Here is a 17906-nt window from a genome sequence, read left to right as displayed (position 1 = left end):
AATTTCCCAAGAAAATCACACATGGTATTACGATCCTGAGGGAATTCGGAATGATACAGGGAGGTATAAAAATCTTGAAATGATTTGTTTATCTCATCATGGTTAACTGTCAGATCCCCATTCTGCTGACAGATCTTAGTAATTTGACGTTTAACCAAAGCATTCTTCAATTGACTAGCTAACAGTTTACCCGATTTATCACTATGTATATAAAAATCAGATCTGGTTTTCATTAATTGATTTTCAATCGAAGATGTAAGTAATAAATTATGTTCCGTTTGAAGTTCAACCCTTTGTTTGTAAAGCTCCTTACTAGAAGTAATCGAATATTTCTTGTCAATCTCTAATTTTATCAACCAATAAAAGAGTTTCCTTCTTAATGCGTTTTGTCAGACCAACAGAGTAGGAGATAATCTGTCCACGTATATATGCTTTAAAAGTGTCCCAAAGTGTTCCGCAAGAAATATCATCCGTGGAATTAGTTGAAAAGATAATACCATAATTACAACCAATTACCGATGGAATAAAACAGGAGTCAATAAAAAAATAATCAATTCTCGAGTAAGAATGATAAACGTGAGAAAAATGAAAACTCTTTGTCCTTAGAATGCCGAAATCTCCAAATATCAAAAATTCCATTATCAGTTAAAAAAGAGTTAATACAAGTGGCCGACTTATTAGGTAAAGTCTGAGTAGATATAGATTTGTCCATCAAAGGATTTAAACAACAATTAAAGTCACCACCCATTATTAACTTATATTCATTTAGATTAGGTAGAGAAGTAAATAAGGACTTTAAAAAATCGGGACAATCCACATTTGGAGCATAAACATTAACCATAGCAACCTTTTTGTTAAAAAGTAAGCCAGTAATTAACAAAAATCTACCATTCGGATCCGAAAAGATATCATGTTGTACAAATGCAATAGAGGAGTCAATAAAAATTGAAACTCCCTTTACTTTAGCATTCGAATTCGAATGATACTGTTGACCCCTCCAAAACCTAAAAAAGCGATAATTGTCCTCTTTCCTCACATGAGTTTCTTGTACAAAAATAATATGAGCATTAAGTCTTTGGAATACTTTGAAAATCTTTTTCCGTTTAATCGGATGGTTTAAGCCATTAGTATTCCAAGCGACAAAATTAATGGTCTGAGCCATATTTCTGAAATCAACCCTTTGGTATATAAAGGGTTAACCAAATTATGAACTCATGCACCCGGAAGAGGAACAAAAATAAGGGGCGGACCCGGAAGTGACGACATCGCGGACATTTTAGTAGTTTAAAATCGGCCCAAATGAAAAAACTGATGACCTCCCACCCCCCACCCAAGAGAAAAAAAGACCACCCCAGCCAGGGATAGGTTGGGAAAAAGGAAAGATGAAACTAAATCTACCCCCATATCAGCAGAAGACAACTCCGTATATAAAGGATAAAAAAAAGATCCACCCAAACTCTGAAGAAATAATAATCACTAAACTAAAACCAAACTTCTTAATATAATTGGTAGTAAAAAAAAAACAAAAAGAATATAATCACTAGTAACTTATAAATCGGGTTAAAACCCAAACAAACCAAAAAAAAATTTAAACTGTGATAAGAAATGCATTATAGGAAGAAGACGAGAGAAAAAAATGGCGAAATAAAAAAAAGCCAAAAATATTTTAAAGAAACCGCCATCTTAGTAAAAAAAAATTCACCTTCGAAGGATTAATAATAATGACCAAAGATAAAGTACAGTGGTTGAAGTAATTAAAATAAAAAGATTAGTATGTCGAAAAAAAAACTTTAACTAGAGTATAAAATATAGAGTAAACCTACACCAATAGCCAGAAACAAAGTCTGGTTTTGGAAATAAAAACCATCTTGCACGATCAAAATCACTCATTTATTAGAAATGAGAATTCCGTAGCAGTAGGGAAGTTCTCATTCAGAAAGTTTCTCGCTTCAGATGTAGAAAAAAAACACGCCGTGGTGCATTCGGAGGCGAGATTCTGAGCTTCGCAGGGTATAAGAGTGCAGGTTTTAGATTTTTCTCATAACATTTGGACATCAGAGGTTTAAAAAGCCTTGCCTTCATTACTTCTGGACTAAAATCCTCCACTAATCAAAAATTGTGATCTTGAAATTTGACCATCCCTACACGCCGAGCCACATGAATAAGTTGCTCTTTAACATGCACATAGTGAAATCGGACAATTACAACCGGTGGTTTAGCTGAAGCACTTGGTGATCGACGCATAATTCTGTGAGCGCGATCGAGTAACGGAGGACTGTCTGGGAATACAGAAGGGAACGCATCCTTTAAAAGTTGAGCAAAGTACTTCGAGGGGTCCCCTTGTTCAATACCTTCCGGAAAACCAAGTATGCGTAGGTTCTGTCTTCTGGACCGATTCTCAAAGTCGACACTCTTGGCTTTAAGTGTTTCCACCTGTTTAATCGTCGAAAGTAAGTTCTGCTCCAGTTTTTCAATTATCAAGTCTCGCTTCCGAGCATCCTCTTGCAGAGTTACGATTAGAACTTGCTGCTGGTTAACTACTGAATCCGTCTTATCCATATCATCTTGAAAAGCCTTTATATCTTGTTTAAAAATTTGTCATTGTTCTTCAAATTTTTGATTTAAAACCTCCAATAACATTTCATAAGTCAATTCAGTGCGCTTAGGATCAGTCTTCTTCTTCCCAGGTTCTCACCCTTTAGATCTAAGAGCCATTTCTGTATTCATTTCTTCAAAAATTCACAATAAACTCTTAAAGATAAGTCCAAAAAAGTAGCAAGCATCTTTTGGTGTAGGTAAAAATAAGTTAAATAAGGGTGATCATAGGTTAAAAAAAGTAAAGGTTATGGAGCAAATCTGAAACAGTGCTCACTCCATGAGCGTCTCCTGCTGACCTCGATCATCTAATTATTACACCAAAGTCTAGTTTCACAACAAATAACTACTGTAAGAGATATACATGAGAAAATTGTTAAATGATTGAGTGTAATCCAGAAGTTGATGTAATGGAGATGATAGAAGAAATGACATGAGGCTTACTTAATCAAGTCAAAAGTAGATGCAGCATCAACAATGCAAATTCCCTGTGATAATCAGCATAACTTGGTAAACCTGTAAATAGTTTAGGTCCTGTAGATGACTTGACTGTCTGAATTCCTCCTTCCAAAATGAGAATCGTGAAAAGTATGTAAATATATGGCATTAATTGGTGATATATGCACAGTGCAGTTAGAGAGTTAAATAAACCCTGCCCAGCATCGACTGCATTTTCAAGGAGCCCTGCCACAAGAAAGCAGCATCCATCACAGACCCCCACCATCACTACTCCCGTCGGGCAGGAGGTACAGAGACTTGGGTCCCATGCCACCAGGTTCAGGAATGCTTACTAATCTACAACCCACAGGCTGCTGAACCAGTGTGAATAACTTCAATTACCACCACTGTGCTGTGACTTTGCCACCTACGGACTCACTTCCAAGCGTTCTTCACAACTCATGTTCTCAGTATTATTCTTATTTGCACAATTTGTCTTCTTTGGCACAGTGGATGGTTGTCGGTCTTTATCCGTAAACGAAGTTTTTTTGTAAAATTCTATTACATTTCCTTTTTCCTGTAAATGCCTGCAAGAAAATGAATGTCAGGGTAGCATATGGTAATATATACATACTGTGATCATAAATTTACTTTGAACATTGATCTACATGGTTCAAAGAACCATGGCTTTATTATGCTGCATCACAGAATATGGATGGACCATCACCAAAGATGCTGAATATGCAACTAAACAGGGTGTACATATTTCAGAACAGTGAAAGTCAACAACATTGCCTAGTTCCTGACACTTACGAACATCACATCCTGAGACTTTAGTTGAACTCATTGCCCTCTTCACCAGTTGCACTTCTGGTACTTCGTTAAAACCAATTTTTAACAAGATGGAAGACATGCCAAGAATAAAGCTGAACTTAAGACAAATGCCATTGGAAAGAGCTCCGTTGATGTACCTCCTTCATCAAGATACATGGATGTTTCTTGTTTAATGCAAAGATCAATGATCTTAACGTAACAACATTTTTTGTGAAGACCTCTATCACTGTTCCAATAGAACCAATGCCAACACATTGGCAGCCCTAACCCAGATGTAAAGGACCAAGATTGTTTTTTACTCCACCAATGGGAATTTAAATCAATTTGTATCTGCACAACAGAAGTCAAACGAGGGAGCACATCAACTTTTCCCATGGCCTGCGCTGACTTCATGCCACCAGATGCCATAACCTCTCCCTAAAATTGCGGTTATTGCACATGATAGAATACTAGCAAGTGACACTGTTCAGGCTGGAGGATTCATATTGTGTAATCAAGCTAGAGCCCATATGCGTGTTACAAGGCAATAAGATATAGGAGTGGAATTGGGCCATTTGGCCCATCATCTGTTCTGCTGTTCCATCATGGGTGATCCATTTTTCCTCTCAGCCCCAGACTCCTGCCTTCTCCACATATCCCTTCATGCCCTGACCAATCAAAAATCTATCAACCTCTGCCTTAAATATACTCAATGACTTGGCCTCCACAGCCGCCTGCGGCAACAAATTCCACAGACACACTGTCAATAATTTCTCCTTCAGCTCCTCCCATTTCCTTCAATGTAGCCATTGGTACACACATGGGTCCAGCTATGCCTGCCTTTTTGTCATTTACGTGGAACAGTCTATACAGGCAGTCCCTGGGTTACGAACGAGTTCCATTCCTGAGTCTGTCTTTAAGACAGATTTGTACGCAAGTCAGAACAGGTACATCTGGTATTATTTACCGTCAGTCAAACGTTTGTCTTAGTATATATTCTACCTTTCTATGCATATAAAACATTAAAGAAACGTATGTATTTCAATAATTAAACCACTGCGTTGCTTAGTAATAATTGTGGCTTTAATCGGGGCAGGGCCTTTCACATGCTCCATTATTCTCACTTTATCTTTTACCTGTATCCTTTAAAGTTGTTCCGATCGTTGACTGACTGTAGCCTAAAGCTTTTCCAATGACCAATGGTGTTTCACCTCTTTCCAATTGCTTTATTATTTCCACTTTGTTTTCAATCACGATCGTTTTCCATCAACGGAACGGAAAACTGCGGATTTTATATTCTATCGCTGAGCAGCAGTGAACTGTCTGATTGGCCTATCAGAGTTCTCTTTAGGAACTAGTTGACTCGATCAGCATTTCTGATCTGGCTATTGTTCACGATCGCACTTAATAAAAAAAACAGCAGCAGCCGCGGGCAGCAGGTCTTGTACTGCTTCGGGTCCTAAAGTCCACCTGCACTGAGACAGGTTAAATGGGACAAGTGGGGGCGGTGCTGACTGGAAAAAGAGGTGAGTCAGGGTGAATCTTGCTAAGAACTATTTAAGCCAAATACAAAGTTACACACTCAACACAGTGTTAACGGCAACAACTTAAAATGGTGGACGGCGTTCTCCTCTCTCCGTTCATAAGTAGGGGACTGCCTGTATTCCAAGCCTACATTGATGTCAGTCCCCAACTTTTGCGGCGCTGCATCAACAACTACATTGGTGCTGCTTCCTAGGCCAAGCGGAACTTGTCGAGCTCATCAAATTTGCCTCCAACTTCTGCCCTGCCCTCGAATTTACTTGGTCCATTTACCTCCTCCCTTCCCCTTCTCAATCCCTCTGTCTCTCGAGACAGCGTATCTACTGATGTCTCTGACTCTCATTGCCATCCCCCTTCTCTCAATTTTTCCATCTCTGCTGCATCTGCCCTCAGGATGAGGGTTTTCATTCCAGAACAAAGGAGGAGTCCTCCTTTTTCATAAAAAGGGGCTTCCCTTTCTCCATCAATGCTGCCCTCAACCACATCATTTCCATTTCACACACTTCTGCCCTCACCCCATCCTCCTGCCACCCCACCAGGGATAGGGTTCCTCTTGTCCTCACCTACCACCCTACCAGCCTCTGCATCCAGCACATAATTCTCTGTAACTTACACCATCTCCAATGGGATCCCACCACCAAGCACATCTCTCCTTCCCCTGTTTTCTGCTTTCTGCCAGGATCACTCCCTCTGCGACTTGTCCATTCATCCCTCCCTGCTAATCTCCCTTCTGGCACTTAACTTCTCAAGCAGAACAAGTGCTTCAACTGCCCCTACACCACCTCCCTCACTAACATTCACGGCCTCAAACAGCCCTTCCAGGCCTGTTGGAGTCATCTACTATATCCGGTGTATATCAGTATGGCTTTCTGTACATTGGTGAGACCCGACGTAGATTGGGAGACCACTTTGCCAAGCTCCTATGCTCTATCCACCAGAAAAAGCAGGATATCCCAGTGCTTACCCATTTTAATTCGACTTCCCATTTCCATGTCAGTCCATGGCCTTCTCTACTGTCACAATGAGGCCACACTCAGGTTGGAGAAGCCTTATATTCTGTCTAGGTAGCTTCCAACCTGATGCCATAAACAATGATTTCTTGAACTTCCGGTAATGCCCCCCCTTCACCATTTCCTTTTCCCCCCTCACCTTATCTCCTTACTTGAACATCACCTCCCTCTGGTGCTCCTCCTCCTTTTCTTTCTATCATGGCCTTCTGTCCTCTCCTTTCAGATTCCCACTTCTCCATCCCTATATTTCTTTCACCAATCAATTTCCAGCTCTTTATTTTACCCTACCCCCACCCAGTTTCACCTATCACTTTGTGTTTCTCCTTCCACTCCCCCCCAACTTTGTAACTCTGACTGGTCATCTTTTTTCCTTCAGTCCTGATGAAGGGTCTCGGTACAAAATGTCAACTATACTCTTTTTCCATGGATGCTGCCTGGCCTGCTGAGTTCCTCCGGCATATTGTGTGTGTTCCACAGATTCAACATTCTGGCTAAAGAAATTCCTCGTCTCTGTTCTAAAATGACACTTGTCTATTCTGAAGTTGTGTCTTTTGGTCCTAGACTCTTCCATCACAGGAAACATCCTCTCCACATCCACTCTATCAAGGCCTTTCACCATTCGATAGGTTTCAATTAGCTCACCCCTCATTCTTCTGCATTCTAGTGAATACAGGCCCAGAGTCATCAAACACTCTTCTAAAAGTACTATCAATGCCTACTAATGTTCTTTTCAATCACAAATTATTCTATTTTCAATCCTTGAAACTGTTCAACTCCAAGATAATGTTTGCTATCGATAAATATACTTTCATTAATTCATTAGATCGACTGCCTCTGAATTCTGAGGTTTATATTTGCACTCTGTCATCATAGCTACTCAATTTGGCACAAGATTGGTTATGTTCAGTTACTTATTCATTTATTATCTATGTTTCCTCACCATTATCCATCATTTCACTATTATCTACTGTTACACAGACCTGGGGTGTTTGCTCTGATGTCAATAATTTTTTTTGACCAGATTCAGTTTACTCTTCCTTTGTAAATTTTAAGTAGTGCTTCACTTTCAGCTATGTTTTTTTTAATCTCTAAAGATCTTTTTTCCTGTTTTGGGGGTCAAGAGGATAATTCCAAAGAAACAATCATTAAAATAGATCATATTCCTCTAATAGAAACAACCCTCCAAAAGTTTATTATTGCAAACACTGAAAAGCTTTTAAATGTGGATCCCAAGTCTTTATGTGTATATAAGACAGAGATTGATAGATTCTTGATTGGTCAGGGCATGAAGAGATACGGGGAGAAGGAAGGAGACTGGGGCTGAAAGGAAAAATGGATTAGCCACGGTGAAATGGTGGAGCAAATTTGATGGGCCAAATGGCCTAATTCTGCTCCTATATCTTACAGTCTTAATAAAAACAATTCCTCCTCCTCTCATAGCTGTCTCCTTTTGTTTCAGGATCGTCTTTATTTTGTCATGGAATATGTGAATGGTGGTGATCTCATGTACCACATTCAGCAAGTTGGGAAATTTAAGGAACCCCAAGCAGTGTAAGTGTTGATCCCTTTTAACCAGAGAGTAAGGATGAGCAAATGAAATTAATGGCAACCCAGAAAAATTTTGAGTTAGAATTTAACTGGATCTAGTGCTTTCCTGGTGTATATGACGCATAAGCTCTTTTCAGGACCACTGCGCGAGACCTTCGTCTTTGTTAAAATTCTTTTTCTCCAGTTTTATTTCAAAAGCTTCCTTTACCAGGCTGTCTCAGATCCCACTGGCACAGCACTGTAGTTTTGTGCTGTCAAAGTCAATCCTATGGCCATTGCAAATGCAGTGTTCTGCTACCGCCAATTTCTCCAGCTAACCCAAACAGATACATGAAGACCTTGCTCTAAGTAAGAACTGAAATTTGATTGTAAGCAAGGTGGGGCAGCAGAAAGCTGATTGAGGACTAACCAAACAGGAGCTGATGGACAATATATACCACTGGACTAGGCATGCCCAGGCATCATCCCTGATGGAGATGGCATAATTTGTCATCAAAACATCGGTTAAAATCAATATGTTTACCTAGCTGAAAGCCCAAGAAGTGTTTATTTGTAGAATTTATCTCATCACTATACTAATGATTTAGATGATGTATTAAAAAACCTAATTATTTAAAATTCTGATGAGGTAATGGGAGACATTTTAATTAGTGTAGATAGTGGTGTTAAATTACAAAGAATAAATATATTAAGCTAAATTATGAAACATCTCAGTGTTGGCAAATGGATTTAAATGTTAGTAATTAGGAGGTCCAATACTAGATAGGTCCAGGTAATTGTTAATTTATTTAAAATAGGAAACAGAAGGTTTAGGGACCTGGAGTTCAGGTATTGGGTTCCCTCTAATTTTCTTAAACTATTAAAAATTAGAGGGAACTATAAATTATTAAAATTAGAGGGAACCAAATATTAACCACGTCTAATGAAATGCTGACCTTCATATCTGGCAGACAATACTACAAATTTAACAGTCATGCAAGTCATTAGTTAAATCATACAGAGGTAATACAAGTTGTAGAAATGCACCTTGAATTTCAAGGGTTAAATTACCAAGAACGATATGAAAAATAACTATGGCTGTATTCCCTGGAATTTAGAAAGTTATATGAGTATACCATTATGGTTTTAAAAAAAACAGACGGAACTGATAACTTAAATCTAAAAACAATCTGCAAGGTATAACCATATCACGTCAGTTGAGAGATTTGAAATTTACTGTTTTGATCATGTGTCCATTGCAGTTTACTTTAATATTGCTCTCTGTCATTTTAGTTTTTATGCAGCAGAGATTGCAGTCGGGCTATTCTTCTTGCATCAGAAAGGAATAATTTACAGGTAAGAGACTTAATGCTGAATAGAAGATGATGATGATAAGAAAACTGCAGATGCTATAAATCTAAGATCGAAAGAGCAATTGACTAGGTAGCATCTGCAAGGAGAGAAATAACTCTTCAGGCCACTGCCTTTTCATTTGCATTAAGAAATCAAATGCGTTTTAAATAGCACGAAAGAGGGTAGAAAGAACAAAGATAATGAGCAAGAGAGAATGGTGAAGACTTGTTAATCATAACTGATTTTTCTTAAAGGATTATTACCAGAAAACAATGAACGAAGGCAACAGGGAGAAAGAGAATAAGTCAGGAACTGTATTACAGAAAAGTTGTAAATCTGAAATAAAAGAGTTCTGGAATTGCCCAGGTCAAACAGCATCTGTGGAAAGAGAAAACTTGAGTTGATGTCAGTCACCATCCATCAGGTTCTGACAAAAACTAGAAAGCCTGGTTTTCTGAAGTTGTTGACTTCAGTGTTGAGAACTTAGGTTGCAATGTGCCTAGTCAGAAAGTGAATTACTGCTTTTTAGTGCAAGAGGCCAAAGTGAGAGCGAAATGGAGAATTAAAATGACAGGTAACTAGAACCTCAAGTTCTCCTTTACAGATCAATTTCTCCCTATATAGAGGAGACCAAATGAGGTACTAAATTGTAACTAATACTGTAGGAGCTCCATTTCATTCTCATGTTTTCCAGCTCCACTGTACCTGTTCAGATAATAACTCTCTCCACATGAATTTTCCAAGATGCCTTCCTATTTTGTTAACTATGCTATCCCTTTTACCATAGTTGACAAGGCACTTGACAGCATCTGTTCCACGTTGACATTTGATGCTCACAATGTAGTTTCCTTTTGAAAGATCATTTCCATTCAGTCTGCTGGTTTGATCCTGAATGTCATATTGCTTGTCTCTTTAGTTCTCCACCCCATTCCCACTCTGATATCTCTGTCCTTATTCCAATACAGGCAAACAAAATGGAAGACAAAATACAGCCCCACCAAACCTGATACTAAATTTAACAATTTCAGATAACTTTTCTATTCCACAATGCCAATGAAAAGTCATCATTTTATAACATGAATTCAGTTTTATTCCCTCTCTTGACAGGGCCTGCTGGCTATTTGCAAAATATAATTTCATTTTAGATTTTTAAGCCACCGCAGTGTTTTGTATCTCAATTCTGGCAGGAGGTTTTCTTTCCCCTTTGTGCTCATTTGTACATTTCCTTCCCTTCCAGATAGATCAGCCTCCGTTACCTATTATGTTGTTCGGTCTCTACTCTCATACCATAGTCATTCCCATTCTCCACTCTGCATCCAAACCTCACAATTAAAATCATGTTCATTTTCTAAACACACAGTTCTAATGGAAGATCATGGACTTCATCATTAGCAGTTTCTCTCTTCACATATGCTACTTGACCTGCTGAATATTTCCAGCAATTTGTTTTCATAATGTTTATATGTCTTCATTATTCCAACATGCATACAAATAAATAGGGCATCAAATAATACAATTCGTTCCTTTTAAAATTAGGGTCATCAGTGCCTATCTGTTGTCATCTGTGGATTGATTTTTTAGTGAAATGATTGCAATAAAAATATCAGATGTCTGTATAAAAGCATGGCATTTGTGTTAAGAGGAACAGTATATTCTTCACTCAGAATTTTTCCTGGATATCTGTGATCAGTGCAGGATAAAGAGTAAAAGATTCATAGTAATATTTTACGGCTTTTTAATTGCATGGTAACTCCCACCGGTGACTGAAACAGATGTTAATGGGATCTGCTGTCCGATAAAGTAGAGTCTATTACAGTGGCTCCCACCCTGAGACTTCCATTCAAAAAGAACAGGAAACAATGAGGAAAATGTGGAAAAGAACCTTAATAAATAATGGGCCAGATATTCCCTTTTACCTGTTGTAAGCACTTAGCCAAGCAGAACAACGTCTAAACTGCAACATTCCACTGTAATTCAGTTCACTGACACCCTTGCTGTGCTGGAATCACAGAGTAATATAGCAAGGAAGCAAGCCTTCAGCTCAACTGATTGATGCCGTGCATAGCATCCTCCATTCTAGTCCCAGCTGCCCACATTCCGCCTATCAACCTCCAAATCTATCTGAGTGCCTCTTAACTGCTGCAGTCAGACTTTTCTCAACCATTTCCTCTAGCAGCTCATTAACCTCTGAATAAAGACATTACCTTTCAGATATCTTTTAAAACTATTGTCTCTTGTACCTGTGCCCTCAAGTTTCAGACTCCTGGGGGGGAAAGACTATGACCATCCACTTTATCCCTATTCCTCATGAATTTATAAACTTCCGTGAGGTCACCTCTCATTCCCCTGCATTTCCGGGAATAAAGATTACCCAAGTCAACTTCGCTGTATAACTCAGGCCCTCTATTCCTGACTGTATCCTCATAAAGCTCTTCTGAATCATCTTCAGCTTGACAGTTTCCTTCCTGTAACAGGGTGATCATAACTGTACACAATACTTCCAAGTGTGGCCTCACCAACAGTTTGCATAACTGCAACTTAAAGACCCTACTTCTAAACTGAATGCACTGACTGAAGGCCAGTGTGTAAGTGCCTTCTTCACCACCCTGTCTATTTGTGCAGCCACTTTTAGCAAGCTATGCACTTATAGTCACAGTACGTTAAATGGCAAGTCATTGACAAGTCCTATACTGATTGATTGTCCAAAATGTTGAGCACCATGCTTTATACATCTCCATATCTAAGGCCCACTGAGCCCAGCCCAGATTAGATCTGGAACCATCTGGAATCAGGAGGTCAGGGAACAAATGACTGTTCGAAAATTTAAGTGTATTTTATATTCAGCAAGCTTAAATGTATTTAATATCTTAAATCTGTATTTCCCCATTAAAAAGTCTTTTTGTATTTTTAAAATAATGTCTGTATCTCTTCGAATGAGAAAACATTGATAAGCATTCTACTCCACTAACAACTATCAGTAACAGATGTTATCTGATGTGTTTCCAGTATTAGTTCAGTCTTTTATTTCAGTTTTCCAGCATCTGCAGTTTCTTATATATACACTTCAACTGCTGTTCCTTGTTTCATAAGGGACAATTCAATTCAGTAATACGTGTAATCTACTTTCAAAATGATATCTAAAGTGAATATTTTCTTACTTAATGTGCAACTAAATTCTTTGCAGGGACTTGAAACTGGATAATGTGATGCTGGATGCAGAGGGACACATCAAAATTGCTGATTTTGGCATGTGCAAAGAAAACATATTTGACAGTGTAACAACTCGAACTTTCTGTGGGACCCCAGACTACATAGCACCAGAGGTGAGGCCAGGTACCAGGTAACAGCTCATTAACAGATGGGAATATTAAGTATCATCAAACAAGAGAGGGAGCATGAAAGATCCAGTGGTTTAACTGTAACTTTAATGCAAGGAGTCTCACAAGTAGGTTAGATGCATTGAGAGCATGGATCAAATGTAGGGCTATGATACATTTATAATCTCAGAAATGTGGTTGATGGCAGGGCAGGACTGGCAACTCTGAGCAAAGTAATAACTTTGGAGTGAAAGGGGAGGGTTAATTGCACTGCTGAGAACATTATGGCAGTACTCAGGAAGAATGTCCTGGAGGGATTAACTAATGACGCTATACGAGTAGGCAAAGGAATAAGAGAGGGGCAGTCCTTTGATGGGGTTATTCTACAGGCCTCCCAATAGTCAGTGAATGTGGAGGTCACAGAAGAGGATTACCAGGATGCTGCCTGAATTAGAGACTCTGAGTTAGTAGGAATTATTAGATAAATAATGGTTTCCTCTGGGTCATCAGAGGCTGAGAGAGACCTGGTAAAAGTTTATAAAATTATGAGAGGCATAGATAGGATTTACAGTCAATATTTTTCCCAGGTTAGAAATGTCAAATACTGGAGGACATGTATTTAATGTGAGAGGGGAAAGTTTAAAGGTGATGTGTGGGCAAGATTCTTTTTACACCAACAGTGATAGGAACCTGGAACAGATTGCCCAGGGATAGTAGTTAAGACAGATACAGTATTGGCATTTAAGAGGCCTTTAGACAAACCATGCAGGAAATGAAAGGATATGGATTGTGTGCAGACAGAAGAGATTTACTTTAATCTGGCCTCATATTTGGTGTAGACATCATAGACCGAAGGGTCTGTTCCTGTGCTATACTGTTCTGTGTTCAAAATGAAGGCATTATCGATGTGGCTACCCTTTCAACAATTCCTAACATTTTGTATGTATGCATGTATTAGTTTGAAAAGTAACACAATGATACAGATGAAGGGCCATCTTCCCTCAATGTAGATATTAGTAAAAAATTGCATCTCAGTTTATTTTTGCTATATTTTATATGGTGCTTTGAGCAACTTAATCTAAAGAAACATTAATTACTATCAGTGGTTCATGTTTACAATTATCAATTCATATCATAAAAATCCTAGTAAACAGTTTTAAGACATGTAATGAACATTCCACTTCTTCCAAATACCATTCTTTATTTTTCTACTCACTCATGAAGGTGCTAATTTATATAGGATGTATTTGAACTCGTCTACAAATTTCACCCAAGCGAATATGGACAGTAAATGTAACAGGCTAGTTGACTTTCAGACCAAATCTTGCTTACCAAGGAAACAGTGCTTGTCTTGTTTAGCACTGAATAGCATTCAGGAATGAGATGGGATGCCAAGATGCACTTTTCCTTTCTTCTAATCCCAAGAGCACTAATAGATCAATTAATTCAACATTTCTCCATACAGCTTCATTTACCAGCTGATTTACTTGCCTTAAGATATGGGATAACCCAAGCTAATATATTACTTTTTTTTAAAACTATAATTTTATGAACACGTATAAACAAGCTGGATGAACTCAGCAGGTCAGGCAGCATCCATTGAAAATTTATGAAACTACCTTAAGCGTTTCAGTATGTGATAGCCTCGATGTTCCTCCTTAAACTGGCCTCAGCTACACTTTTAACTACAATTGGCAACATTTAAGCAAAGATATGTATCCTAAGATGACCCTGAGTCACTGCAACAAAGCAGATGTGCAGTCACATCGTGTGTGCATTCAGCATTCCTCTCCCTGATGAATTACAAGTCCCATCAGAAATGCAAACACACATCCTTTTACTAACTTATTGAAATGAAGGCCTGTTGAGAAATGAACCGCATCTCCCAAAAACTGTAGTAATGTTTGAAGAAATAAATGCCATTTTTATACATAAATCGACAAATTGGATATAGTATTTGACCAATTGGCAACCTTGAGAATGTTCAGATTCCTTATTTGCATAAACAATCACCAATCATATACAATACTACAGGTATTAATAGCCAATAGAATCACCCTTATAGGCCAATAATAGCTGTCCAGCAAATTTCACCCTTGAACTCTTGTTTCCATGCTTATTTTTTCTCAGTATACCAAATGGCTCCGGTCCCATACTGTGTAAAGAGGAGCTATGCTCCCAGGGGCGTTTCTCAGTTTAGCAGACTGCACATTAAAAACTATCCTTGCCTTGCCTCAGTCTCCACAGCAGCTCTCTGAATTGAGAATTCCAAACATTTATGACTTCTCCTGTCCTTCTAAAAAAAAAAGATTACTTTTTTGAAGCAATGTCTCCTATAAAGTTGCAGCAAACCTCCCTCACTTTCATACTGTACTGTATATCCTTTGAAATAAATTGCATCATTCATTAGCCTTCATGATTATTTGCTGTACCTGAATGACAACTCGTTTCAAAAACAGTATGGAACTTGAAGATCACCACAATAAATTTAAATTTACCTCATGTCAGCTGACATCCTCATTGTAATTGTTGTAATAAGATCTGAACATGATCCCCGACACCATTACCTCTAGAACCCCTGAAAGTGGTTTCAGCAGCAGGATTTACTAATGTTTCCTAAATTATAGGTGTTAATTACCACGTGATCAGTTAGCAACCTATAGCATTTGTAAAATTCTATTAATAAAAGTAATTCTATTAATAAAAGTTCTATTAAAAAGTTTGCATTTTTGTGTTTTGTTTGGAATAAAACATTATAAAGAACTACTAGGGTTCAGTGTGAAACTCCTGATAGCTAAGAGAATCACTTGTGTCTCCCTTATGGGTGTTATAAGTCAAGAACTCAAAATTGCCAGAACTTTGATTAATCATCCTGTGATAGGAACAATTAATCAATTTAAAAATTAGAAAATGGTATAATCTAACTGGGATTTAATACTTTATGAACTATATGACGCAGATCCAACCAGTGGAGATATTCCCTACTTTTATCCTCAATTCAAATCATCTTTCAATGAATGTTTCTAAATTTGCCACAGTTCATATTATGCTGTGTTAAAAATAGTGTGAAAGATTATTTATGATACATTGATTACTCATGGACTTCCACGGGAAATGTAATCGAATTTCTTTGCAGTCGTGCCTTACTCTATGTGATACCTTTGGCTCAATTTAGAGTTTTATTTTGTAAGTAGTACTGGTACATCAGTATCTGAGCCTTACAGGCGGACAATGGCTTTCTAACAGTTTAATAACATTTTACAGATACATAAAAGCATAAATTGAGTACCGTAAATCATCCTATATTAAAAATTATGAGGGCTGTAGGAAAAAACAGAATTTTGAAGGCTACAAAGGGTAAATGCAAACAGACTTTTTCCACTGAGGTTGGGCGAGACTACAACTAGAGGTCATGGGTGACAGGTGAAACATTTAAGTGGAATATAAGGAGGAATTTCTTCACTTAGAGAGTGTGGAACAAGCTGTGAGCAGAAGTGCTGGATGCGGGTTTGATTTGAACATTTCTGAGAAATTTGGTTAGATGCAGGTTGATGGGACTAGGCAAAATAATAACTCAGCATGGACTAAATGGGCCAAAGGGCCTGTTTCTATGCTATAGTTTTGTTTGACTATATTAGGTTAGGTGGGGAAATCTGTACTTTACACAAATTGGCTGCTGTCAAATCAACTGTTCTATGATACTTGATCAGAGGGTATTTGCACCAGTTCATAAAGAAATCCCCATAAATAAAAACAAAATAATGCACCACTATATGGCACAGGACCCCATAACTACAGTGGAGATGGTATCTTCGTGATTGCGCGTTGCAGTTTGAATCTGAACAAATATAAAATGATTCAAATGAATCTAAAGCTATAGTATTTTCCAATTCTTCAATCTTTGAATGTTTCACCAATTGCATCTTGATCATAACATTGTCCATACTGCAGACCCATGTTTCCCCACACCTGAATCATTTCAATAGCTTTTCCCGTTGTCCCACTATGAACCACAGTATATGGATGGAGGTTCAAGTATCCTGCCCCGATTTCATATGCTCATAGGAGAAATACAATAATGTCATTGGAATAATCCAGAGAAGCCATAAGATAATACTCTTGCAACCTCAAATTATTTCATTTAAGGATGAAGTTAAATATTCAGCAGTTAAATATAAAGGCAGGGTGGGATAACCAAAATAAATTGTTGACCTAGAATTGCTTTAGTTAGGATGATCAGTTTGTAAAAATAACTAAAACATGATTAATTTAGGGAAAGGAAGAAACAAGTGAAAAGAGAAATGCTACTTTGATTAACTGCCATACAGCATGGTACTTTTGTTTTGTAGTAGGTTACAGGCAGGATTACTAATATATTTCTACCACTCATTATTTCTAAGGTTTTGCAATCTTGCATCAATATAGCAGAATTTGAGAAACACACTAATGGTTGATTTTGAAAGCAGAAGAATTTGATACCTATGTCAAGAAACAAGATTAATGGGTTTATAGTTAGTAATATAAGGTTGGCATTTAATTCCTCTAAGCTTTCACCTACCACCCGATGGCATTAATTTCCTTAGCATGTTATGGATCAACAGATGGACACTAATTCATGTGAAAGCCGAGATAGTGAATAGTAGCATATCAGAGTAGAGGATGTCACAGTAGAGCTCTGTATTGACATCATGCACTTCAACTCAAAATGTAGGGTGAAGTGTCTAGAAAGCTGTTGAGGTCAGAAGTCTCGTTGGCATTCCCTTCTTCAGTAAATCCTGGTGCCTCTTGTGCTTCTGAAATAAAACAGCTGTTTCAGCATAATGCTTATAAAAGCTGTGATACTCCATAGCTCCAAGGAGAGGTGTTATGATATCTAAACCTCAGGGAACCTATGATTGGCATCCCACCTTCACTTAATGTTTGCTCAATACAGATCTTAATTAGATTGACACAGAATTTATTAATTATCCTTGTAATGATATGACTAAGAACAGTGGAAGAACCAAAACATTTTTGTATTTTTTGTACTGAAATTACCAACAACTTGTGGCTAGGTAAAAAATAATCAAAATAGCTAATGGAATGCTATTTTTATTTCAAGGGTTTTAAAATTCAAAAAGGTGAAAGGGGTACTGTGGTTGAATGAAATCTTACCAATGTAGAATTCAGTATTGAGGTTCAGACATTGAACCTCAATAAAGCAAGCCTTAAGAATGTACAGTGCAAATTGTCTGGAGTACTACAATGTTTTCAAAGGCTAGTTGGCATAATATTAAAATTAGGACTAGCCCATTCAGGATTGAGTTTGGAC

At 37.9% G+C, this 17906-nt stretch overlaps 1 protein-coding gene across 1 annotated transcript in view; it reads left to right on the top strand.

Annotated features, from left to right (window-relative positions):
• LOC140714804 (protein kinase C alpha type) overlaps positions 1–17906 on the top strand; it is a 355866-nt gene that overhangs the window by 311009 nt on the left and 26951 nt on the right. The window contains exons 11-13 of the mRNA XM_073026399.1: positions 7858–7949; positions 9219–9281; positions 12463–12601. Coding sequence (XP_072882500.1) covers positions 7858–7949; positions 9219–9281; positions 12463–12601 — 294 coding nt within the window. The remainder of the gene's footprint in view (positions 1–7857; positions 7950–9218; positions 9282–12462; positions 12602–17906) is intronic.

The sequence above is a fragment of the Hemitrygon akajei genome, chromosome 22, assembly GCF_048418815.1.
Source record: "Hemitrygon akajei chromosome 22, sHemAka1.3, whole genome shotgun sequence".
NCBI classification, from domain to species: Eukaryota; Metazoa; Chordata; class Chondrichthyes; order Myliobatiformes; family Dasyatidae; genus Hemitrygon; species Hemitrygon akajei.
Note: the sequence above shows the minus strand (reverse complement) of the source record. Positions and strands in the feature narration are given on the sequence as shown.